The 27,466-nt window shown below is 38.2% G+C and overlaps 2 protein-coding genes across 2 annotated transcripts in view; one reads left to right on the top strand and one right to left on the bottom strand.

Moving 5' to 3' along the window:
- Positions 1-27,466, bottom strand: part of WAPL (WAPL cohesin release factor) — a 160,000-nt gene that overhangs the window by 117,965 nt on the left and 14,569 nt on the right. The window lies entirely within an intron of this gene.
- OPN4 (opsin 4) lies at positions 247-27,466 on the top strand. The gene is given in 14 exon segments (XM_055790355.1): positions 247-775; positions 854-985; positions 5,270-5,439; positions 8,524-8,666; positions 10,611-10,744; positions 11,936-12,139; positions 14,011-14,182; positions 15,075-15,239; positions 18,515-18,622; positions 19,773-19,953; positions 23,078-23,239; positions 24,273-24,311; positions 25,169-25,259; positions 25,262-27,466. Coding segments are annotated over 12 exon segments (1,626 nt in total). The 5' UTR covers positions 247-775; positions 854-985; positions 5,270-5,310; the 3' UTR covers positions 25,360-27,466.

Here is a 27,466-nt window from a genome sequence, read left to right as displayed (position 1 = left end):
AGTGCAATGTAAAGGAAGATTTGCGTGCATAAGAATTTGCTCATGCAACGCCCTAACTAAACACAACTGAAAAAGAATGCAGACAGCTCTTGAAACAAGTGGTTATTTGCTGTTCTTTGCCTAAGGTATTTGTGTGGTGTTTTTTGGTTTGTTTTGTGTTTTTTTTTTTAACTGAAGAGCAGCACAGGATGATGTCAGTGGGTTTTATCCCTATTTTTTGTTTATTTTTAGAAGCGGACCAACAAATAACCATGACCTAAATTCTACAAGACAGAAATGCACACAAGCACATTGTTAAATATAAAAATCTAATGGAGTTCAGACAATTTCAGCAGAACTGTACACATGCATCTTCTTTAAAAGCAGACTACTAAAAAATAATTCACCAACACAGTGAAAATAAACAGTAAGGTCTAATATTTAAGACAGTGAACTCAACCTTTTAACTTGCTTGTTTTCATACAGGGATAATACGGTATAGCACTAAAATTCAGACATGTATCTGTCAAAGGCAAAAAAAGATAACAGCACTTTTAAGTGAGCATCAGTTTTATACTTTAATGAAAGTGAAGCTCGAATTTGGATGGAACAAGCTTCAAACTGGGCATGTGTGGATCCTGCCGTCTCCTGTATTTAAATGGAAGCTGCTGCTGCTGCTGCCCTTTACTAAGCTGAAGATGGACTGAGGCAATCTGAAGCTCTAGTGAGAAACTCTGCACTGGATCTCACGTTATTCCAGAGAACCTAAAAACCTGCTTTACACAAACACAAAAAGGTAAATTGGCTGACTTAAATTCAGAGGAGAGCTTTTCTTTCTTTGTTTTAGCTTAATTTCATTCACCTGAACAATCAGCTCATTCAAAGGGGGATCTCTTGTCCCTCTGAGGACCACAACGGCACCAAAATTGTGGAGTCCTTCAACACATGGAATGACTCGGAAGCCAAAGCCTACACACTGATGGACCTGCCTCTTAGAGCCCCAACAGTAAGTGTTTTCTGTCACTAAAAGCTATAGCAAGTAGTTCTGCTGGCAAAGCTGCCATTTATAGAACTGTAAACAGACATTTAAGGTGCATGCATGTACACATTTAATGCTGTAATGCAATAATGAACAACATAATGAAAACTTTTAAATCTTCTTTTTATTCCTTTAACTATTTATTTACTGCAGAAAGGATTGTAGAAGCAGTGTTTTTCAGCACAGTTACATGGGCAGAAGGTGGGGAGGAATGTCTAATGGCAAAATACACCAAATATGTTACAAACTATCAAAACAACACGTTCTTGTGCATCAAACAGCTGTTTAGCAGTTCAAACACAATGCTCTCTTGTGTTATTATTCAAGATGGAAATCCCCGTAATTTCTGTAATAGTCTGTAAGTGCAATGGAGTGCTTATGTAGATGTTATGAGTTGTTATTTGCAGTTACCCAAGAGAGCTGTTCAGAAGGTTTCCAAGGTAAGTTCTATCAAAGCTCTTTTGTCAGTCAAATGCTAAACAGAAAGAAAGTTTCCTTAGAACTGTGAAGGTGAGAATCTGTTGTGATGACAATTCAGGATGGAATTTCTTTGGGCTTGCTAAAAAGCCCAAATCAAAGGAGTTCAGAAGTTCTCTTCCTGGTTGTATATCTCAGTATACTGCTAGAACTAAAACCTTTTGTTTGTCTGCTATTTATACAAAAGTCTGTTTAAAACTAAAGAACAAAAACATTATCCAAGCTAATTTTTAAAGTTTTTAAAATCTGAAATTCAGCTTACAATCTTGATGTGGTCACACCAGATATTTTGGCATGGCCCACGTAACACAGTGGACACCTGAAAGTTGTGTGCAAGTTTCAAACACTCCAAAAGTTTTTATGCATATAGGATGTTGGATTGAGTGTTTCAGTTTAATCCAAATTTATAATGAAGGACCGGTAAATATTTTATTATTTGCATAGTAAAAATCCAGTCTGTTTACTTATTTTTTAATTAAACCTGGATGTGTGTGGTGTATTACAGAAAAATAAACTGAGAAGTGTCCTGAGCTAAGGCTTACAAACTGAATTAGATGGATAACATATGAAAGAGGACAGCAGCACATAGCAGGGAGGGAGAAGAGAGACTGGAGTGAACATGCCAAAATGGAAAAGGATTCCGGGCACAGAGTGATTTACAACTGAAAATTTAAAAAAATGGGTTTTTTTCCTTATTCTGCTGAAAAAGGTAATTAGCTGTCTATTTCCTCTCCCCAGGTCAAGTGACTGTATTTTCAAACTTTTGCATTTTAATTTGACACAAAGATTGGTTTAAGAGAGTTTCAGAACTGAAAGCAGTATGTGCTGCTTGTGACTGAGATTAAATCTAGAAGATAGGATACAAAATCTGCTACCCAAAGTGCTCAACAGGACAAACATCATCTATGGAAAGCCCTGCTGCCTACTGGAAAGAGGGTTTAGCAGCTGGCGTCACCCTGCTGAAACCATAATTGAGGTGGGATTACTCTTTGTGCTGCCTGTCACCACAGAGCAAGTGCCTACAGAGGCAGGCTCAGAAATCGGAGCAAGGAACTGTACCGAAAAATAAGTGCCGTCAGTTGTTTGAAGCCTCTTGTAGGTAGGCGGTACAAACACTGCACCTAGAAACCCTAGGAAATTGCAGTATTTCTGTTCTGATGATTTTTCTAAACTGTATGACTTGTTGCAATGTAAAAGGCCTAATGCTACCATTGGTTGTATAAGTCATACTGTGTAAATAAGCAGCTTCGTTACCTGTATCTGTAGAAAATTAAGAACAAAGACACCCGATACATTGCCGAAGTCAATGTGGGACTGCCAAAACTTGCCATGTTTCGGAACTGGGCTCTACTCCATTAAAATATTCATTCTGCAGAACCAATGTCTACAGTTTGAAGCCAGATGAATTCACAAAAGCAACGATGTAGTGGTCCTTATTTCCCTTTCCTTATCTTGTTTTACACCAAATTAGATACGATCCATCTCATGTCCAGGCAGAAGTAGCTGAAAAAATGTTCTTGCCCTAGTCTTTTCTGTTCCTGACTCTTGAAACAATGTTACACAAATACATACATTAATCAATCAGAACCAGCACTGAAATATGTTCAAATCTCCAAATGACCTTATGAGGATTTCTTCTTTCCCTGTAGGTATAAACTAAACCTTGCTTTATCCTACCATTGGGAGAATGTGAGGAGTGGACTGTGTCAAATACGATTTATATTCACTACAAGTATTTACATGCATGGCCTTGCTCCTACCAGCATCACTGTTAGCTTCAGTAGGACTTCAGTAATCGACATCTCCAAGTGAACAGTAATTGTTAAATGATTTTTTTTCTCACTGTGAAAGAGAACAGATTTTTTTCCCTAATAATAGTTGAACTGTATTCTTTGCATGTTGTCCTTTTTTTTTTTTTTTTCCATTTATACACAAATATTTTTCTCATGCTATGGGGATGCGGAGGATTGGACTTTCAAAAATTTTATGTCTTCTAGTAGAAGTTACTCAGTGGTGAGCTGGTTTGGTTGGTTTTGGGTTTTTTCTGTAATCAATTATAACTATTCAGAAAACCTTCTTCTCAGGAAAATGTGTATAATAAACAGATTCTCAAGACAGAATAGAGTCAGACATCAAATATTCCTTGGTTTTATATCTGATCTAGACTGCCTTCTAACCTAGGCAAATCACTTAGGAATTGTGGTTTTGTCCTGAACTGCAAAGGAATTCCTTTATCCTTTTAACTCTCTTCAGACCAGTGTCTTGCAGGATCTTGACAAACTTCATGATGAAATACAAGTTCTGCCCTACACTACTGTTCTCTGTGGCTGATTCATTTTTACCCCTTCTCTGCTTGCACCAAGCCTCAACAGAGGGGACTGTGCACTGCTCTCTTCCCAAAAAGAAGGCTGGCTCCTCAGATTGGCCCTCCAGGAAGAATTCTGCCTCCCTGGTAACCAGCTGTGGCAGCAGGCCATAAATACAGAATAATGTGGCTCCGTGTTGTGCTGCAGTCTCCCCCGACAAGGCCAGAACAGCAAGGATTTAGATATATTTCTCTATCAAACATTTCCTTTGCTCCAAACTCCCAAAAAGCATCTCAAGTTTTTAAGTCCCAGCCAAGTTTACTAAACGATAACTGAAAATATGGTCAGTTCTGTTTCAGCTGTTTTGTTGTAGGCAGTAGACAAGTATTCATTTAGGGAGAACAAGGAGCATTTTAAGAAGGCAGACTGCATTAAACCTTGCTGTTTCCCTCTATTCTAGTCTTTCCACAAGGACAAACTTAAACCTGCTGGAAGGAAACACACTAAGGCAGAGCAACTTCATAATTTCTTGCCACTGACTCTAATGAGGCAAATGATAGAGTAGGATTTAGAAAAGGATTACACCTATATATGGAGGATAAAAATATCCTCCACTAAGATTATCCTTTCAAAGGGATAATAACACTGTTTTAGGGTATAAACCAACTGCTAAGGCTCCATACTGAAAATGAAATTCCCACATCACTGTTCATTACGCACGTTTTGCAGCTCTGTGAGGCATTCAGTCATGGCTAAAGGCAGGGTAGCGTTTTGTCAGGAATGCCGGCCTGAATCAGTGTGGTGCTACCAAAGTTCCTTACCACACCAAAATTATCCATGTGATTCTGCAAAACTGTAGTGTAAAAATACATAAGTAACATGCCTATCAGAAATTAAAACCACAAATTTCATATACACCCAGTTTTCATATACACCCAAACTATATTATAAAACCTACTTTTAAAGGTTAATTAAAATGCTGTCCTTGGCTAGTAGTATGTTCTCCGACTGATCCTCAGTACTTACTGTGGAGAAATTTTGTTACATTATAGTTACTACCTTGATGTCCTCCACAGTTCCCATGACCATTTTGTTCACTTGCTTGAGAAACAAGCATTGTCTATATTGACTGACTGTCAGGAAGTTGGTGCTTTCCAATGAATTGTTTCCTGCAGGATTAACACCGACCTAAGCACCCACAGTGCTGTTGGTCTGTGGGGATACTGGCACCCAGTGGTCCAGAGCCTCAGGTGCAAGCATCTTTTACTTTTTTGACCCAGGAAAGCTGTAGTCCATTGTCCATCTACTGGGAAATGTCCAACCTCTTAGCTTCTGGTTCAGTTTCTTTGTGCATTTGGTGATGTTCTGAACCATGTTACATTAAATAAACTATGCTGTTGTATCACTTGGAAGAGAATTAATGAAGTGCTGATTTTGCCTGTTCTGTTTTTCTTATCTTTATTACAAGGTATTTATAGAAAGCTCAACAGAAAAACATGCAAGGCAACAATGCTGCGTATTATCAATGCAAATAACTGTTCAGAGTATTCTCAAAGGACAGTTGCTACAGTGGGGATTCCGACAGTGGGATTTTTATTCTCCCCTGACAACCAAGTACTCATACCACGGGGTGACAACGTAAGTCAGAGACTAAACAAGGCTAATTGCTGGAGAAAGTGAATAGAGAAAAGCTTTGGGAATTACCTGATTTCTTAATTATCATGCTGACCTGATTTCCTCAAACACTATCTTTTTCTCCCTATCCTGTCTTTTGACATACAAATCCCATAGAAGATCTAGAGATGAACTTGTTACAGGCACGTTTTCATCTTCTAGTAAGGAACTTCTGTGTATGCAACTTACTGATGAATTTAAAGTGTCTAGACCTGATTGAATGCCTTCTCGGTCAACTAGTACTTCCTTTGACTTAAAGAAGCTCTGAATCAGATCTGTATTTCCAATAAAAACAGCGAAATGACTTTTTTAATAACTGACTTTTTCATCTTAGAGAACACCCAGAGTTGGACCCTGTGATAAAAATCCCATGCAGTCTGCACTGAAATGTGAATTTATCCATCTTTGCCACAGACCTTTTTTTTGCCCATATATTCATTATTATTTATGTCCTATCACTGCTTTGGTATAAATATATTTTTTTTTTCACGCTTGACATTTTTATTGACTCTGAACTTGTTTCATTCCTGAATAAGTCATTTTAAAGTATTCTACTGTCCCTTAAATCACATTTTCTCTCTTGTGATTTCTCTGTGTATTTATCCTTTAAATTTTCCCTTGTCCTTAGTCCTCCACAAATGTAATTCAAATTCATTTCAATCTGTTCTTTGTAGCCAAAACAAGCTCCTTTAGTTGCTTCATTTCTGTTACCTTGATCCACTTCTGATTAAATGGATAGCTATAGGCAAAAAAAATCAGAAATCTCCATTCCATTAATAATCATCATTAACTCTCTGTAGAACAGCAGTTTAAAAATGTTCTAGCCACAAGGCTAAGGAGAAAAAAGAACAACACAAACCAAACTAAAGAACACCTGATCTCATTTATTTAAAATGGTTTTATCTCAGACTTCCTCTCACCACTTGCTATCACTATGGGATGTTGTTGTTGTTGTTATTTTACTGGCAGTGTGTTAAGCACAGCAACTTCTACCTAGGCAAGATGCTCATTGATGTTGGTGATGCGACACCAACTTAACACTTTGCTGCAGGAACCTGCACAGTATATGCCATGATACTGTCATTCAGTTAGTGTATCAACCTTAACATTTTGCTCCAATTACAGTAACAGCCAGAGCTACGTTTTTTCTCTCTAAGATCAGAGTCCAACATTTCATTGCTGCTAATGTAGAAACCCAGGGAGTATGCTCCAGTTGTTGAGGATTGCTGCAGGCAGATCTTCAGCGCACAAGCAAAGACAATCTCTTCCAGAATTCCAGACACTCCTGGGGTTCACCTCTTGCTACTCGCACATTGGTTTTAGATACACACTGTCTCTGATAAGTTCAGGCCAATCTCACAGATGTATTCAGAAGTAATGTCTGCCTTTATTGTCTGAAAATACCCATTTCCTTTGATAACTGAGGTGTTGTCAAAGGCATCTCTGAGCTGCACTCTTAATGGTGAATGTCAGCTACTAACACAACTGTAGCATAAAAGGGAGAACTTCATAGCTACCTCTGTGCACTTTCCTCCTTTCCTACCAGCAACCTTCCTTTTCCTGGGAAGGAATGACTGCACTTGACAGCTGTACCACCACCTGCCAGTACTTGTGATTGTAAAGAACATATCCAGCCTCATTAGCACTATTTAAGTTTGGTACAGGCACTGACTTCGGCACCAGCAATCCCCTTGTCCTGGATCCTAGGCCACAGCCGAGCTGACAGTATTCACAGTAGGCAGGCTACAAATGATTCAGAATTATTTTCTGGGCTTTTGTGAACCCTGGTGTGATTCTCACAGCTCAGTAGCCAAGGAATGCCGTGGCTGCAGCTTGCAGGCTTGAGCTATGAGCAGTGGTCACGGCATGCCATTCCAGAGCGAGTGCCACCCTTGATGAGAAAAGCCTGGCTATGAGGAAGAGACAGGATCTGTCCATGCAGATGAATGAGGAGAAGACTTGGTATTTTTCATGACTCCATTAGCTGGCTGGAGCTGAAGCCAGGAGACGTTTAGGCCAGTGGCAGCTGCACAGAGGTGAGTGTTTAAGTCTCCTTGCCTGACCTTCCATCAAAAGGCAGCACAACAGCGATGGTTTGGACAGCTGTTTTTCTGTCCTCTTCAGTTTCTATCAGGTCATCCTGCTTCCTGGGTGCAGCCTTATTGTTTGCTTCATTACTAATCTGTGGTCACCTGGCCTGAAATGTGTTTGTGGCTCCTGATAATTAACTAGAAAATGTTTTTAATTGATTATTTAAATGCTGTGGTCTTCAGACTTGGATACTGAATTTTGCTATGAGTTATAAGTTACAATAAAAATGCCTTCAACAAGTGTTTTATCACATACTTCACAGAGAGCAAAATACATTCAGTGCAGAGCAAAAACAACTGGTATGGAAACCAGACATAAGGTATAAAGGGTTTGTGGTTTAGTTTTTCTGACGTTAATTTAATTTCCAAAAGAGTCTTGTTTAATACTGTCAGGCTTTTGGCAACCAAGTCTTGAAGGCAGCTCACAATTCAGTGTTATTCAGTGGGAGAAATCAAATAGTCATACTAATAAGGGAATAAATGCACGTTTATCCATAGAAGATCATTTCTACTTAGAGAAGTCTAGCCCGTGATGTCAGAGGACAACAGATATACTTCACAGGTACAGAAACTTTCCTGAAATGAAAAGTACAGAAAACTTACTTGTTAAGTACTGCATTATTTGATGTCAGATGCAATAAAAAGGGTCCCTTCCTGTCTCTTTTTTTCTTCTCTGTATCCTTATTTTTCTTTTGGGAGAGAACAGATTGCTTTTCTTCACCACAATTCTAAATCAACAGTAAGCAGATAAACCACCCTTTGACCTTTGCACTGCTGATGTAACTATTCCCTGAAGGTGATCTACAGTTAATGTAACTTGAAAGCAATTAACTTATTCTGACTTCTTTTGCTTGCTGTCTTTTTGCATTCTTGACTGTTTCCTCTTCTTAGAGAAGCACATGTCAGCTTATTCAGTAAAGTCTGGCAATATACCTATGACCTCTTGTTTACTCCACAGAAGATGACAATGCAAGATGTTCCTGGTGCCTTTCCTACAGTGGATGTCCCAGACCATGCTCATTATACAATTGGAGTAGTCATTCTTATAGTGGGGATCACAGGAAGTCTGGGTAATTTCCTGGTCTTCTATGCTTTTTGCAGGTATCTTTCTTTGTGATGTTTTTGTAAATACTCAGATCTATGAACTTTAACAGTACCATGACTGTGCTCTGCAAATGCAGCACAGGCATTCTATCAGACTGCTATGCAGACATAGTAAAAGCACCAAGCGACATCGCTGTAGGAAAAGAAGTGGCAACCTGCCATTTCCCTCTGACTTCCTCCCATTAACTACAGCCATAGCACAATTGTTTGCAAAACTGCAAAGAATCTCCCAGATAAGCCAAGCAATAGAAAAGCAGCCAAAGCAGAAACCTTCCAGTGAATTTTCAGAATTTTCTACCAGCTTAACTGTGTCTGCACTGGACTGATGGGATGTTTTGCACCTGTGCTTCCCACGTATCTTCTCTGTTTCAGATGTTTCCTTCCTCCTGCTGGTTACTGCTCGGTTTCTTTCCCCTCTCTGTTCCTTACTGGCCATGTCTCTTGTTTTCACATTTTCTAAAACTTGGCTTATTTCCTTTTAAATAAAGCCACATTCCAACTTTTCTATCTGAAGGAAACTGGATCTCTGACAACAATGTGATTTTTTCACCATTGCTGTTCACTCATCCTGTTTCTGTTACGCCACACTGGGACAGAGCATTGGCATGATGTCCAGGCCAGTGAGCTTCTACTTCACAATTGTCTTTAGGCACTAATGTAATAAACAAAAATAATAGCAATTATATGATTATTTGGCTGTGTTAACTTAAAGCACTGGAGTGTGGATGAAAGTAGTCTGGATCTCAAGCCTATATTTATGTGGCGCATTAAACAGTAGGCCTCAGTATGTGCATTTGGAGTACATACCAACACTTAAGTGTGAATGACATGGCCTTAAGATCAGAAAAGGTGCTGGCATGCAGACCAGATACGTGAAGATGAAGTACATGAGCTAGCTTGGCTCTGTGGCTGGTCCCATACAGGAAAACCAGTCATGGCAATTGCAGTTCCACTGGAGGACACAGCCTGTCTTCATTTGAAGATGTTATGATGGGATGAAGGGATACTGATAGCAAAGTAACAAGTACATCAGAAGTTTGGAGAACACATCAGATGCCTAGAAAGCACTCTCAAGTAATGGCAAACTATAAGACAGACAGCTGCCTGAAACGTAAATATATTCAGCAACTTTACAGACTATTGAACAAATACAAGTGGTCCATAAGCATCTACTAAAAATATCTCCTTGCTCCTAAGTTGACAGATAGGGGACAGTAGTCCTAGTGATTGATTCTGGATCAGTGCAAAGAACCCATCATTTATTCTGGTATTTTTCAATCGTATCCAAGACTGAAAATTTGAGAAAGGAGCTAAAGTTTACACTGAGCCCCAGACTGCGGAGCTCTCAGTTGAGCTTTTATGTGTACCCTGTAAAACATTGTAATATAATACTATGAATAACATATACAGGCAGGTTACACTGAAGGCTGGCTATTGCTCTCTTTAAAGTCAGTGTCAGGGCCAGTGAAATGACTATCATAGAGAAGAACAGATGTAAAACAAAATGCTTGATGTGGTACATAGTGAGTTTGCTAAATCCCTGTATTTGGAAGTCACTGTTGATTTTAGCAGCAGTGGAAAATGCGCTCCCCTCCCCCTGCTTAAGATGACCCAGATCCAGAAATCCATAGAGTACATCAACTTCAATTTCCTGGTAATCATGGACATGCAGTGCACTGGGTCAGAATATTTAAAGGACAATACGATTTATCCCCATCACTGAACTGGTTATCAAAACAACCCTCTAAAGTACACAGGAGTATAAGGGTGCAAAACTGAGCCTTGCTTATGTTCTCTCACGAGGGAAAAGAGAAGTGCTCTGCTCTAGCTTGCTATGTAGTGTGCCTTGGTATTTGTGAAGCTGCCAAGGCTCACAGGAAAGAGTAACAACGTAATTAACAGTGCAGCAGTGTTTAGCAACATTCCTTCTGATCTCTGTAGGAGTAGGAGCCTTCAGACTCCAGCCAACATATTCATCATCAATCTAGCTATTAGTGACTTCCTGATGTCCATTACGCAGTCTCCAGTTTTTTTCACCAATAGTCTCCACAAACGCTGGATTTTTGGTGAGAAAGGTTTGTATCTATTCTTTCTAAGATATCACTAAGTATGTTCTTACCATAGTGGCAGTTTATCTACTATTTCCTTATCCTCAGGTACACTTGCAATGTTGAAAAATGTTCTCAACATTGTTTCAATGTTGACACAAATGTTTCTTTGAACATTTTTTTTTCCGTGTGCAATAAATACATTCCCACCACAGGGAGGAAAATTACATGCATGAGATGATAAATACAAAGGTGGCATTGGCAACATTAGGCACAGGACTAGTCTTCTTGTCACCATTCTTTCCCAATCATATCACACCTTAGTCACTGCCAGAGGCCTGTAACAAAGCACCACCCCTCAACGCACCAGCTTTAAAGTTCTCCTAAACAGCCCTCTCTGGGATTTACACCTGGAAAAGTGAGGCAAGAAAGCCTGGCAGGTGTGAGTTTTCACAACTGAAATTTTAAATGAACATTGCCTCTGAAGGCAAAGAAAATGTGGAATGACAGTGCTTGCTTTCTTCCTGTGTAACTGTAGTAAGAGGAAGACTAATCTTTGCCTTTTGAACAGGTATTGACAGAAAGGTCAGAGAACTAATGTTGCTATTTTGATCTCTGATGACCAAAAGCACAGGTTTTTTTAGTTCTATGAAGTGTTCAGTTGCATACATCTTAAAACAAACCAGACCCATGCTTTTAATCATTAGGTTGTTTGATTAATTAAATTCAGTTATTAATATATTCATAGTCTGCATATTTACTTCAGCAAAATCACTCATTTTTATATTCATAGCATGCATATTTACTTCAGCTATGCTGACCTTGAGGTATAAATGGTTCTATGATATCAAAATAGCTATAACCCATTAAGCAAAACAGCTGTTTCTATGGGAGCCGCAGTAAAACTGGAGTTAAACAAGGTATTAGTGGACTGCTGAAATGATCCCACTGGAAACATCAGAAATCACTGAGTGAAAAGATGTTAAGTATCACTGTCTCCAGCAATTCAAGCAAACAAAATCTTTGAAGTTTATCTGGGATAATGTAATTAGCAAGACAGACAACAGCTATGGAATAGTATTACAACTGCAGGAAAACTGAAGTTCCATTGCTTTACAAATTCCAGAAGACATTAGTTCACAGGAAACACTTGAACTCTCCCAGAAATTAGCATGGGTAGATTAATTTCACTGCTATTTCTGTCATCTTCATTGAAAGGCTGTGAGCTGTATGCCTTCTGCGGAGCTCTTTTTGGCATTACATCTATGACCACTTTGATGGTGATTGCCTTGGACAGATATTTTGTCATCACAAAACCTCTGGCTTCCGTTGGAGTGATGTCTAAGAAGAAGGCCCTAATAATCCTGGTAGGAGTCTGGCTGTACTCTTTGGCTTGGAGCCTCCCGCCTTTCTTTGGATGGAGTAAGTGAAATGGAATAAAAGTTTTTTTTCCCTCATACATTGGATTAAAGACTGGTTACAGGTATAGAAGAGAGCTGAATTAATGGCTTGCATATTAGGCTTGAATAAGTCAATTTGAAGAAAAGTGATAAAATACATATTGAAACTGAAGATCTCTAATCAAAAGAAAAAAATCCAGTGTGTGTTACAGCATATTATACGACAATGGCACTTTTCTTTGAGCTCATTACTTACTGAATAAAGAGCAGTAGATAAAAATCAAGGCCAAAATTTAGGAAGGATGCTCCTGCCTATTATCCCATTCCTACTTCTGTTGAACCAAATTCAACAATATAAAAATGAAATAAATGTATTTTGTGGGTTTTCTAATTACCTTTTTCCTCCCCAAAGATGCTGTGTAAGATAGTAGTGTCAATCTAATTTTCTTCATTCACATAAAAGAGGAATACAGTCTGAGTATTTTGTGCAAGTGTATCTTCAGTAAGTCTCGACTGTGCTCTAGACAGGCAAACTGCACTAGATGTTGGTCACATTCTCAATTCAGTCACTGGTATCTTCACTAAGGCTTCCAATAAAGATGGCATTTAGTAATAGCTAAGTAACTAATTTCCTTTTGTAAGTGTGAATTTTACACCTGCATATTGGAACACACATACAGCTTCTCGATACTTGCAACTTGTAACAAAGAGGGTTTCTGTTGTTCTTCCTCATTTGAATCTGCCTCACTACCATTAATTTGTTTTCTATGAGTCACCAGTTTCAGTCAGTAAGTCAGAATGAACTCATCATTCAAAACCCCAGCCCGTTATTGTGCTCCCTAATTCCAGAAGAGAATGTGTCAGCTCAGCTGAGGTGAGACCACAGCAATGTTTGATTTTACCAAAGGATGCTGCAACCAGCTCAGTTACCGGGTAGAATTCCAGCAGATTTTTGTTACTGTCTTGTTGTCGTTCCGGTCCCCCATAAACATGAGGCACGTTTAAGCAGGCAAACTGCAATACTGGGAGAAGCAGCCTTTAGCTGAACGAGGAACTGTTAGAAAAACAAAATGACAACATAGTCCTGGATTCTAGATTCTTAATTGGAGAAGGTGGAATAATTGCTTGAAGTGTGTTGTTATCTTGTAATTAGATTCTAATAGTACCCACAGTACTAACTCTCATGCAGTAATTAGATGCATCTGAGCACATCTGGTGCAATATTTTTAAGAGTTCAACAGAAAATATCACTGTAAACAGTGAAAATTAAAATACAAAGGTAAAAAGACACTGCTGTTGACAATTTCTTTACTTAATAGTTTGACACAGTTCCAGATTATATTTAATTCAGGCAGAATATTATGTATGTATGATTTTTTTTTACTTGTATTAAACTTTACTTCAAGACAAAATTAATTTGATCTGCACAATAAACCTTTCTCATTGCACAGCAGATTTCTCTTATCTGCACAAGCTTAAAAAAGTGGTAGCTATAGCAATCAGTTTCATTTCACTCCTCAGGAAGACAGCAGTTTGTCAGGAAATGGAGATACTTAAAAAAAACCCACAGGTCTGATCCAAAACCCACGTTAGTATTTGGAGAGATGCCCTTTGACTATGTCAAGCTTTAAGCAATATTCAAGGACTGAAACAAAATTATTCAGTTTTCCAATCTGAAACCTTAGACTGCTAAACATAAATACAATAGGGCAACAGAGTAAAAGAAAATAAAAACAGGCGCTTTAAACAAAGAATCATTTACCCTTTCAAACTCTTTTTCCCTTTAAGAGAATAGGGCTAAATCCCATGTTATTCTGTGTACCCTTCTCTAACTTCTTCACTCAGAATAAGAATCACTTCATAGCTTATGCCTTCTCCTGTCTTTCTTTCTAGGTGCGTACGTTCCTGAGGGTCTGCTGACCTCCTGTTCCTGGGACTACATGACTTTCACACCATCAGTCCGTGCCTACACAATGCTGCTTTTCTGCTTTGTCTTCTTCATTCCTTTGATTGCTATCATATACAGCTATGTCTTTATATTTGAGGCTATCAAGAAGGCCAACAAGTAAGCAGCCAACAGTCTTTAAGTTTTTATCCTTCTGTTTAAGTGACTGCTTATTTGCTTAAACAAAGATTAATAGAAGAAAATTCAGAAGTTTTCCACTTTTAATTTGTATGCATGACTGAGACAGGAAACCAAACAAGAATTCCATCAATTATCAGTATGGTAAGAGATATGATCCTTAGAAGGGCCATTCCTGAATTTAAGCCAGAGCTGTTCAGTATATCATCTAATGATGCTGAAAAGGATGTGAGTAGCAACAATAGAAACCTAAAGGATGAGAAAGGACTACAGAAATTAACCAACCAAAAGAAATACTAAAGGGACATCAGAGACACCTAACAATTGTGTGTCAACAATTCCACAGAAAAATAGATGGAATTGAAATACAAATTCCATGTTCGTCAAAGGGTAAAAAAGAGGCAAAACATTTAATCACAGGTTTCTGAAACAAAAACTAATGTAAAAAGCAAGGCCAATGTCTGCCACCATGTCTGTAATCTGCAGATATCTGTCCTGTAGGTATCAGCATATCTAGTCACATAGCTCAGTAGAGTCAGAGTAAAATAGCAATATTGGACCTAGGGAAGCAAGGACTTCTCTACTCTGTATTTAATATAACATTGTTCAATTGGCTTGAATACCTGATTTATGTGGAAATTTTTCTGGTACAGGACTATTTTCTTCACTGAAGCACATGTGAATTTTGCCATTGACTAGTGCCACACAAGTACATTGAATTGTCAAGGACCAGTCACATACCTGCATTAACATACATTAACAGTGCATGACTTTTAGCATAAACTAGCATAAGAGTAAATGTTGCCCCATTTTATGAAGCTATTTGCTCAATTCCCTACCTCCTTTTTTGCTATTGTACGTTTATTTCCCCTAGGTCTGTTCAGACATTTGGATGCAAAAATGGAAATAAAGAGTTCCAGAAACAGTATCGGAGGATGAAAAATGAGTGGAAGATGGCCAAAATTGCACTGATTGTCATCTTGCTTTATGTCATTTCCTGGTCACCATACTCTGTTGTTGCTCTGATAGCTTTTGCTGGGTAATTATGAATGTATCAGCAAAGGAATATTCATTGAAAGCAAAAGGTGTGAAATTGTAAAAGACAGATGAAAGTCAAAGCTACTTGTCAAGTTTGATGCCTAAAGTGCATCCAAAACATTCACATATTTAGGAGTGACATTTAACAGATGAGGCTTATGCTGACTGGTATTTTTTCTTAGTTTGAATTTAAAAAAAAAAAACAACACACAAAAAAAAAGAAAAACCAAGAAGGTTATTACTGGCAACATGCTATTACTGTGCTAATGATTTCTGAATGCAGATTCTCTATGTTTGGGTATGTGAACTATCTGAACTTTATTAAGTACCAAAATGCTAAATAGGGAGTCCCAAAAGATGCACCTAGGGGTTGGTTGATTTTCTTTTCTTTCTCCAATTGTTTTACTTACAAAAGTCTATTCATTTTCTTGTGTTACATCAAACTGCTGAAATTCCTTACCTGTATAAGCATGTTCAAAATTAGTACTTATTTGCATTGGGGAGCTTTTTGATGCTGGATATAAAAGATCATAAATATAAAGCATCTAAGCATGTTCTTGATCTATTTAAATGCCAGCATTTAGACAGTAATTTCAAGAAAAGCATGACACTGTTAATACAGTATCTGTACACAGCTTAACACCAGGCTATAGTTGATACAGTTCAGGTACAAGTAATGGATTAGGAGTCAGGATGTCTTGGCTCTATGTGGATATTTCTCCCATGTTAACATGCAAATTTTCCTGAGCTTCCATTTAACCTTTGTAAAATGGGTGTGACTATCTGCTTGATAAAGTCTTGTCAGCTGCAAAACCTCAAGTGGAAGACTCCTGTGACATACAAAACACTTCTATTTGTATTTTTCAAATCAGAAATAAAAGGTAGGTTTTCCTAAAATTGACACACAGGGTAAATTTACTTATGATGGAGCATTTTGGGAGGCAGGGGTGATTTTTGTTTCACACCTAAGGAAGAGGCCACTACAGGGCCTCTTGTCAAACATAGCTAAGGAAGGCAGCTTCCTAAACGTTGCTTTTATGAAATACCACACTAAGTAGAAAAAATGCTAGGAGAAGAGGATTCTCTCGCTTTGTATCCAGGGCACAATTCCAAGTAGCAGCGAACATTTTCTCCATGGAGGTAAACACGGTCCTCACTGAAAAACATGAATCCTTAGGATGTATCCCAGTGTCCTATTTCCTATCACAAGGGGACTTAGGTGTTGGGCATCCACCACTGGTGATATGGGGCCAGACAGAAACAGGAAGAGCCAGAAGACAAAGAAATGCAGTACAGCTACCTCAAAGTACTACTTGCTCTAAGGTACCTAAAAAAAGATAAATTAAGAGATGCTTTAAGCTAACGATTTGAGCTAACTGTCAGGCTTCCCTGTATGATTCAGCATCTACCTTAGGATGATCAAGTGCCTGCTGAACTTGACTTCTACCCACGTCTCACTCTGACAAAAATCTGAACAAATGGACAATTTCATAATTCTACAGTGTGTGACAAATGAGCATTTACAGATTTTTCTTATCTGGTAAGCAACACAGCTTCATTCAGATTTTTTTCTATTTCTGAATTATTCCTTTTAGGTAATCCTCCTGGGATTTTTCAGAGATTAATAGACCAAGCCTGGAAGCCTTCTGCACTTTTATTACAATGAACTGAGATAAAATCACTGCATGCGCATATGGGAGGCAGACATGGAGTCTATGGCTATAGTCTTGTGCTAAAGACAAATCTGACAGAGCATCAACATATACAAAATTAAGGAAGAATCTTTTAGAAAATATTTTGGTTGGGGAATACTGAGCTAGCACACCATCTTGTTCACTAGTGTCGGTTTACAGGTTGTATTTTATGGGAATGGTTAGCTTAAACAAAAGCTTTTGTCACTGTTCATTTCTGTTAGCTGAACTCTCCATCAGTCTCACCAAAGCACTCTCTCTCTCACCTCAGGGTCAAAACCTCCACACCAGCAAGGTCACACTGTTGGGTGTTCTCCAGAACCTGTGAAGAATTATACCCCTAACCAATGTTTTAAAAGTATGATTAGGAGAAACCATATTAAAAATTGTATATGAAGAACATGTTTATCAGACAAAAGCCTTAAATTAGAGGTGAAATGGCATCTGAACATTCAGGCAGCTGAAAAAATGATTCCTGTATTACCACTGGCAAACCATTTCCACCTCATCACAGAACACAGATATTCCCGTAGTATCATGAAAAATTGCTTCACCAGGATGATGAGCTGCCACCTACTTATGCCATCCTCTTTGTTATTTGTCTGCAGTATGGTCTCTTGTATGAGACCTGAGAGAGGACTGAAAGGAAAACCTGTTTTCTTCCATAATACCATAGGAACACAAAGCTAATTGAAAGATAGAGCTCAGACTGTCTTTTCAGGAAGAAAAGCAGTGATAAAGGAAGGATGTTTTCCTTGGGAGGAAAGACTGACTTACCAGGCCATCTCACTTAAAACTCTTTTGACTAATGCAGGAAGAGGTCTTCAGAGCCTCTAAGCAGGTCTATGGGAAATCTGCATGGTAGAAACCACCTATGAAATGTTATCGCTATTTTGGTCTGAGCTGTTCTGTTGACTTTCTTCTGACCAAGACCTTGTGAGCTACTTCAAGTTCTCTTCAAACATTAACTGGCTGATAGCAGCAGCAGCAGCATGGCGTATACACATCAATCATAATTCATTTATCCTTTAGAGTTGCGTCACCTGCATATATGCACGGTCACAGTAACACATGAGCATAACATATGACACCCGAAAATACTTCTCCTTCACTTTTTAGTCCAGATCAGACAAAAAATAAACTTTCAATAGGCAAACAGGTTTATTAGTTCTCTTTCCCTACAATGTCTCATTCTGCACACCTGTTTAGTGACATACTGCTCAGCAAGTATATGTGCTGATTGTGGAACAGAGAGATACTCTGATGAATGTACATTCACATACTGAAGGCTGACTTTGTCCCTAGGGTAAACATCGGACAGACCACCATCCTGACTCATAGTAGTGATATGCTGCAAGAGAAGCCCCAAGACAACCATGTCTCCCAGAAACGCTGATGTTCTCTGAAAGGGTGGTGTTGATCTTTCCAGACAAAGGATGCAAAGTTTGTTCTCTCACTGTTTGGGTACAGAACTCCCCCTTTTACTCTCTCTGGAGCACTAATAAAGCATGGTCTTGTAAGTGTATAACTGCACAGACTACACAGAACTCAGTACTAAACATATATTGCATTTGCATTACCCTAGGTATTCCCACGTTCTAACACCCTTCATGAACTCCATACCAGCTGTGATTGCCAAAGCTTCTGTCATCCATAACCCCATCATTTATGCCATCACTCACCCCAAATACAGGTAAGTTCACTCTTATAAGCTATGTTTAATACAGCAAAGAAAATCAGACAATAACTTTGTCACTTTTAGGACTAGTAACTGAACTCTGCTTTACCTGCTCATTTACCTCTGCAAGACAGCCTCGCCCTCACCAAGAAACTACTCAATGCCGTATAAATGTCAGTGGAATTTGTACTTGGAACAAATTACTATGCAGATGGGAGTTAGAGATGTTTATGGATACTGATCTGTACTCAGAGATTACATGACAAAAGATCGAGACCTTCCCACCTCTAAGGAAAGCACTATAGATTTTTTAACTATCTTCATGAGAGATGCAGACGTTTGTCAGTTTTGCAAATAGCAGTCTGTTAAATTAACCAGACCAGTAAGAGATGCAACTCCGTAAGGCATCAATCCACCTCTACCCTATTTTGTGCATCATCCCCACCTTTATCATCAAGTTTTCATATTTCAGATAGTATTTCTTCTGAGTTGTAACATCTTGGGTCATTACCATGTCAAGTTCAGATACAGGTTGTGACATCTGATGGATAGCAGCAAAGCCATATATATGCTGATGTTTCACCCTGTACAAAGACCTACTGGGGAACTGGATAGAGAAGAAATGGGCATGAACATTTAAGTGGGGAAGGCTGGTAGGAAGAGGAAAGCTAGGCAGAGTTACCTTATGCTGTGTATGAGGAAAGAAATACTGTAATATAACTGTACATTTTGTATAACTCTACAGATAGCCAGCAAACAGATGTGTAAGAGGAAGCCAGAATAGCTGCTTAGGGGAAGATTAAAATAATTCATTATGTGGTACTTCTGTGAGTTCAGTTTAAAGGGACAGAATTTTATTTTTGCCCCGATTAAGCTGAAAGGAGATAAAACATAATTTTAGTAGCTCCCTTCAGTTCGAAGAGTTATTATTTTAATGCCCTTATCCCTGCCAAGCAATAAATTTGAGTTCTGCAGAACACTGTGAATAAGTGATCTTGCAGGGTGATTGTATATGAGATATTGGATATCTGGAAAACTCTTTTTGTACCCAGTAATTTTCCAGTCCATGCAGCATTAGTTCATCTCTCTGAATAAATGTATTGTTTATGATGACTGAATTGTGCTAACAGAAAAAATCTGACTGGTTCTACCTCTCATCCATTAGAAAAGCCATTGCAACATATGTTCCTTGCCTTGGATCCCTGCTGAGAGTTTCTCCTAAGGACTCACGGTCTTTCAGCAATTATCCCTCCTCCAGACGAGCAACTGTAACCAGCCAGTCTTCTGAGATAAGTGGGCTGCAGAAAGCAAAAAGGCAACTGTCTTCTCTCTCTGACAGTGAATCAGTAAGAGAGACACTTCCCATACACCCATTTTTAATTGCAAAGTAATTCATTTTCATATAGAGCCCCTCGAAGTGGTAGATTCTTTAGATGAAATGCATTATGGTGCTCATTACAAGCGCTCTAGAGAAAGTAGAGGCACAAAATGAAATTAAAGACAGAAGGCTGAAGTCTAAAAGCAGAATGTAGATCTTTGTATTCTTGATGGTTGGTGACACTGAAGAAAGAGTGGAAAGATGGAAATTTTAGAAAGAAAGAAAGAAAGAAAGAACAGAAATTTTAGAAAGTAAGGGAAGCTTAGAGTCAGAGCGCCCTTGAAAGTCTGATCATACTTCTATGATGTACTTGCCTGACCACAGATTTGGAGCCTGGACTCACACGCAAAAGAAACTGCTAGTTACAGAATAGTTCTCCAAAGAAAGGTTGTAATGAAACAGATAATGCTTTCTGAAAGTGAAGTGGGATGTATTTGGAAACATAGTAATATCGTTTGGACAAATCAGTAAATCTATTAGAGAATCATTCTCACCGAAGACCTCGACAGATTGCTGCTGCCAGTCTAAGTGAAACCAAATGTTTTGCACAGCAGCTGAGAACAGGGCAAATATGTGGCATCCCAGGCTCTCTCTTGCAACCCTAAGTTACATTACTAACTAACTAAGCACATTAGTTAGGCCACTGCAGTGGGTTTAAATGAAATTTCCAAATATATGAAAAACCATCATTTTCTTGGTAATTCTTTTCATAGTCAAGGTAATAATTGTATATAATCCAGCCAAGCACTGAATTCTGAGTTGTTTTTAACAGTGACATTTCAATTTCTTTGCACTCTATATTCTTTAGACTTCTTGGTCCAATCAGAATGAAATTCTTCTGGCTAGTAGCTACTATTCAGGTGGAAGGTTTTACAACTGGCTAATAAAAAAGGAACACTTTTATATTGCAACTTTCGGGTTGTGAATCTTGATTCTTGAAAAACCAACAGACTCCTTCAGTAACAGTGTGTTCCTGTACTATGATCAGTGCTGGGGAAAGGGAAGCATACAAACAATCCGATGATTCTTTTTGCTTAGGAAAACAACTCTTAATACCTGAGGTAAAACAGTGGAATGGAGAAAAAAAAATTACCCAAAGTAAAAAATTCCAAGCAATTGGCATGTTTCAGTCTGAAACTTTCTATAAGCCTTGGGTAAGTCTGGATCTTGTTCAGAGCAATGATAGAGTCAAGATTTTCTGAGAAGAATATACGCTTCCCTTAACTATTTGATTTGACCATAGACTACTCTGATTTATTAGTAAGTAGTATCATTTTAGCTGAAATACAGAGCAGAAAAAGGGGCTCAAGTTTAAAACAAATAAAATTACTTTTATGCTCACTGATAATTTATTTTGGGGGTTTTGCACCATATGTGGCTCAATTAAGCTGTAAGATTCCTAGACATACACTCACAATACAAAAAGGCAGTACATATGCTGCCATCTATTTTATGTCAAGGCTGGTCATCAAACTGTAAGACAATAAATTATCTTTATTAATTTTTTTTTTTGTACTCCTGTGGATACAAAGATATTCTGCACCTTGGAAAAACCTAAAGAAACAATTTCCAGTCAGTTCTCTGCAATGAAAAGGAGCCAAGCTCCAGAACAGATGCTCAGAAAATAAAGTCACTTCCATTTTAAAATGCAATCAAACAGGACTGTAAGTGCTAATATACTCTATGCGTGGAATGGGAAGCACAGTACACATTTTTTTAAAATGCTGGGATCCAAAAAATCTTGGGCTTCAACAGGAAAACTGAGAAGCTCTTCTAAAAATTTTTGAGCTCTTCTGAAAAACCTTCCATGGAGACATTTCAGCCTGGAGACACTTCACTCTGTAGACTCATCTTCATCATTGTTTCCCCAACAGTTAGAAAGCTGCTTCTGAAAATACAATCTTGATTGTCACTGTTCCAAACTAAATTAATTTTTCCTTCCCCTTCTTCTGTGTTCCACTTATACCTCCCTACAGTTGTTACGCACACAAAAAAAGATCCTGATCCTAGAGCAATCAAACTGTTATGTATTAGAATTCTGGTGTTGCATCACCAGTTGGAATTCTCTCTTAGTAGTAACAGACTCACCAGGCCAATTTCTCCAGTTCCATCAAAGTTCATGGTTTTCTATCTCTTATTTTTATTTTCTTCCCTGGGGAAAGTTTATCAAAGTATCAATAATTTAAAGTATCAAATACTGAAAGTATCAATAATTGCTTTGATTATTTTCAAGCAATTATATGCTCTCATCTGATGGAAGCTACATCCAAAGCACATAAATTGCTTACGTGAAACCCTTGCTGCATAAAAAAAAATTAGAAAGTATATCACATTGTTATGTTCCCCCGTTTTAAGGCAAGATATGCTGTCAAACAGAAAATAGGCTGCTTTGCCATAAGCTGCTCATCAAGCCCATTAGATGTTTCAATGTTTTATTATTATCTGGAATTCTGTGATTCTTCATCATTGTAGTGAAAAAGCTGACAGAGTGAGGAAAAGGAACAGAAATTTTTGACTTCCAGGAAATTCTGGTGGGTTGGGTTTTTTATCTTTTTAGGTTTTGTTTTCCCATTAGCTGGAAAAAAGTTTATAAAACTAGGGCCCCTTTGTGAAACAAAATGTTTCTAAAGCACAGATTCTGCAGTCCCCTGAACATTTCTTTCTATTTACTTCTGCTTCCATGCAAGCCGCTTCGGAAACATTGGACCTAATTCCTCCAAATACCTGTGCTTCTTAACTAGGTACTACTATAGAAACAGTCTCCCCAGAGTCACAGGGTGCATTAGAGAATTTTCAACAATAGACTATAACAGAACAGTATTTTGTTTTAAATTTTACAGTGCGTCCTGTGGAGAGAAAAAAAAAAAAAAGAGCAAGCTGAATTCTAGACTCAACAGACTTGATAGTTTTGTTTGTACCTCTTATCAGCAGAGATTTTATGAAGTCATACATGACATAAATTTTGTGAAATGTCTTTTATACAACGTATGTCTCTTTTACAATTTCTGTCTAGGTAAAACTGACTCTCATGGGGCAAATTGGATGGAAGTCTAAGGAACATGAAGTGATTGTTTTTTCTCTACTCATTTCAGGGCTCTACTGACACAGATGATACCGAAACTGGTAACCCCAGTATGTTCTCCAGACTTGCTAGCAGACAGATTTCCTATGAAATGGGTAAAGACACAATTCAAACTAGCAACATAAGAGCCAAACCTAAATTGAAGAGCCATGATTCTGGGACTTGTGAGAAGGTAATAGATGCATAATACCTAAATTCTCTGGAACTGGTAGGTTAACAAATCTGCATGTTTTACCATAATTAATCCTGAAAGTTCCTACCAAGAAAATGGAGATAACCTATAAGTTAACACAATGAGTAATGACTTAGAGACTGTAAAAAGTCATCAGCCTTTTGTTTCCACCATGGTTTATTATTCAGCTGTCTTTGTTGCATTTCTGACAAGCAATGCGAACTTAGCATCTGAATGGTATGTTGTCTTGTGTTTGGTCTTAAGTGTGTATTAAGTAATATTTGTATTTCACTGTCCAAATTACTTGGTTGATCTTTTTGCTATCAGATGAACACATATAGTGAGGGGTAAAAAACAAGGCTATCTTTAGCATACCACTGCTTTTCAGACAGTCCTCTGCAATCCCCTTTTTGGGTTTTTTTTTTCTATACTTTTCATTTCACGTATGTAAAATATTGTGACATACCTATAAGTCATTTATGTCTTTCTTATCTGTGTTCATTCTTCAGACAGCTGTAGATGCTGATGACATATCCATGGTGGAACTGAATGTCACAGAGTAAATGCTACACCTACTATAAGAATTACTGTTTTAATATTCAGCATGGGTTTAACTAATCAAGGGAACAAAAACTAATGACAATCTCAGTCTCTGAGCACAAATTATGCTATTTTTTGAGATGCAAAAATCACACGACTCCCAGCAGACTATAGAAAACATGACCACAAAGGGTAAATAATTGCTGAAACTAAGCAGAAGGAGAATACATGTACTACGACGCTCTCCTTAAGTCAAACTTATTCAAGAAACCTGAATACTTTCTTGAACTCAGTAGGTCCCCTGATGAGGTCTGTGATTTCCTTAATGGAGCACGGAAGCATTAATTTTGTGCCATCTTTATACAAATAATGTGCCCAGTAAGCTGAGATAGCCATTCTAATGGCTGTACCTCTGAGACAGCCATAGTCTTGTGGCAAGTACTGCTGGACAAGGTGACATTGTTAACTATTCCATTTTTTCTGTTTTGGGTAGCAGCAAACATCTGAAAAATGCACCTTGGAGGAAATCAAGGTAAGATTTCAAAACATGCCATATCACCTATTCAGTAAGATGCTGTGCTGGCATCTATTTCTTCTTCCATGTAACAAAGCTATAGCATACTGATTATTATTTTTTTTTTACATCTGTCACAACTGAGTCAACCTGCCTGCATTATTGACAGACAGCAAAATAAGAGAAAAGAGTTGACAAGTGAACACAGGCCAGTTTTATCTTTGCAATATTAACCCACATGTAATATAAATATCTTAAATTATCTCTTTATTGTTAGTAGTGATCCTTATGAGCTATGCTAGCCTCATCCTAACACTCTTGTGTTTTGGTCTTGTGCAAGTGACAGCTAACATTGCTATTATCAAAAATGGTAATAGATTTTCCCCTCAATTCCTGTTTTCACTTCACTCTCTAGCTTGCTCCCTGCCTTCAAACTATCCATGCTGTTATCACTACACTTAACATCACCTCTCGCCCCAATGAGCCTAAACTGTCCCTCTTTATGGAGGGACTCCTTACTTGATTGAATTCATAGACTATCTGAGCATATTCACAGGACTTTAGCTCACAGTTGAATGCACTGTCATTAGCTTGATGTTTCATCAAAGTAGACCAGCTCTTAAATAGCAACTGCAAAGGCTGTGCTTTAGTACATTAACTTGTTTAACAGGTTTTTTCTCGTAAGTCATTCATGAAGTATTAAAAAAATATTCAGATCTACTTTTTCCTCCATCCTTTAAGTTTGTTTCTGCGTTAGCCGTGGGGATTGGCAAAGTGTTTATCTACATATCTGCCACTTTTTCACAGATGATGTAACCTGATCTCCCTGCAGATGTTTGTGTTTTCCATTTCTTTTAAACCCTTGCATCCTTCAGAGAGGTGAGACCCCGAACGGTATTGAACAAAGAAAAGGAGAGTTTCACCATGGACCGTCTGCAGCCCAAATATCCAGCATTACAATAACATACAGAACGTCCAAGGAGTAGACCTGCCTTCTGGATATAACTCTGGTTTCTTGTACCCTAAGATGAACAGCCACAAGCAGAACAAGAAGTCCAACAGCTGAGTGGTGCAAGCCAGAATGTCACCTTAGCCAATACTTCTGGAACAACTATGGACCAGCTAAACCCAGAATACCTTCCTACATTGTTCTGAAATACTTCTACAAAGACACAACACAAGACAGGCAAGGATAAAAGCAAGAGGAGTAAGCTTTTCAGCATCAGAACTCTCTCCAGTGGTTCACTTCTTGATCTGAGTCACACTGTAATTTTATTATTTCTTCTTTAGGCAGCTCATTACACCATTTCTTTCATTTGGATTTTACTCTGCTCGGGTATATCCCACCACTGCACGGATCTTACTTACAAGCCTCCTATGATTAACATGAGAGGAAAAGGAAAGTGTAAAATTCAAAACTAGCCTTTTTTAATTTAGTGTAGTTTAACTTCAAAGATATTGCAGAGCTAAAGCTGAAAAATTTGGGGAAAAACATACATTACTTCCTGAAGACAATTTCTTCACTGTTGTGAAGTTCCTCAATCAAATGAAAACTTAATCACAGTCCAGTGCTCCCTTCTCTCATTAATGACACATTTCCCCTTACTTTCTTCTACAATCCTTCTACAAAAAAAAATTGTAGAAAGAATTGCCTTTCTTCTACAAAGGCAATGCACTTGAGCAGTAATTTGAAGTCTCAGATCTTTATTTTAATTTCTGAGATTCTGGGGAAGAGAAAGGAACAACACTGAGGATGAGGCTATAGTCCTTTCCATACCTAGCTTCTTTTTCCAACAGTCATTTAAGAGACCGGTTTAACCCACTCTTAGCTAACCTCCCCAGAGCTTTAGGAAAGTATTAGGAAACGCCTAAGAAAAGAGCCCTTGAAACAGTTCTTCCCCATGGACCCTCTAGGAGTTCTCCCTGTGGTTGCAATAATGCAGGGAAGCCAGTAAGTCATTCTGTCCTAAGTAAATCAGTTCTTCCTTATGTCACGTCAGAAAAAACCAATGAAAATGTAACCAGCTTATTCCCTCGAAGGGAAAAAAAGTAATCAGTGGGTTCCAGAAGATTTAGGGCATTGTTTTGAAGCAAACTTTCGGAAACTTACTTCAAACTGACCTTTATTAAAAGGAAGGTTATTAAAACTAAAAATGGAGGTGATAATCACTTCTGTAGCAGCAAACCATTAGATCGTGAAAAAGTGGGCTGTTCGGGCTGGTAATAAACTGCTGAAAGAAACAAACTATACAAAACCCAGGATGTTTTTATGTAAACAAAATCATAGGCATTAGAGATGGAAAGGAGCTATTACAGTTCCTCCCTTCACCTACCACAACCGGATATTGTCTCCAGGCAGAGGACAATATTAAACTGATAATATATACAGCTAGTAATAAGGAGAAAGAAGAGAGAAAACATACAATCTTCAAACAGGAAGTACTTTCAAAGATATTCATCAAGTCTGAGGAATTTTATTACGACTTATTGCTTAGGCTTTTAAAATTATTTAAAAGCGTGAAGCATGATCATGTAATTCTTCCCATCTTTTGTCATGGAAGCCGTTCACACTAGTGAAAACTGGGAAGAAATGCTAGAAAATGCTGCCCATTTCATATGGGTCCCAAAAGGCTGAACCTGTCAAGAAAATAGGTCAAACCTCACACATGCTGTTTCACGTGTTAATAAGAAGTGCATGGTATGTGTCATTAAGAGCACTGCTCCCATCATGATTTTGTTCCCAAGTAGTATTCTTGAAGACTATGCTCTGCACTCTTCTGCATTCCCTTCCACTTTTAGAGGGTATGAAAAGAATACTTCCCTGGCTAGAAAAGTCTTACAAATCCACAGCATGTTGTCCTCTATATCCTTCAACTCCAACATGTACTAGAGATTAGTTTGTATCTACAAAAAGAACTACAGCTGTTCACGTTCATCTACTTACAAGAGGCTTGAAAACCATATATTTATTAGGAAGAATTTGTTTGGGAGCACTTCAAAACTCCTGCGTGTACTCCCTGTGTAACTAACAGCTTTACCTTCCCTTCACCTCCTCTGAGACTATAAAAATCATTCAGGGCAAAGCCTACAAAATGCATTTCACCTGAATATCTCTCCAAGTGATTCACACTGTAACCCCACTGGCATTTGGAATAAACCATTATTAGTTCATA

Source organism: Falco peregrinus, chromosome 1 (assembly GCF_023634155.1).
Source record: "Falco peregrinus isolate bFalPer1 chromosome 1, bFalPer1.pri, whole genome shotgun sequence".
Classification (NCBI taxonomy): domain Eukaryota; kingdom Metazoa; phylum Chordata; class Aves; order Falconiformes; family Falconidae; genus Falco; species Falco peregrinus.
This window is presented reverse-complemented; position numbering and strand designations above follow the sequence as displayed.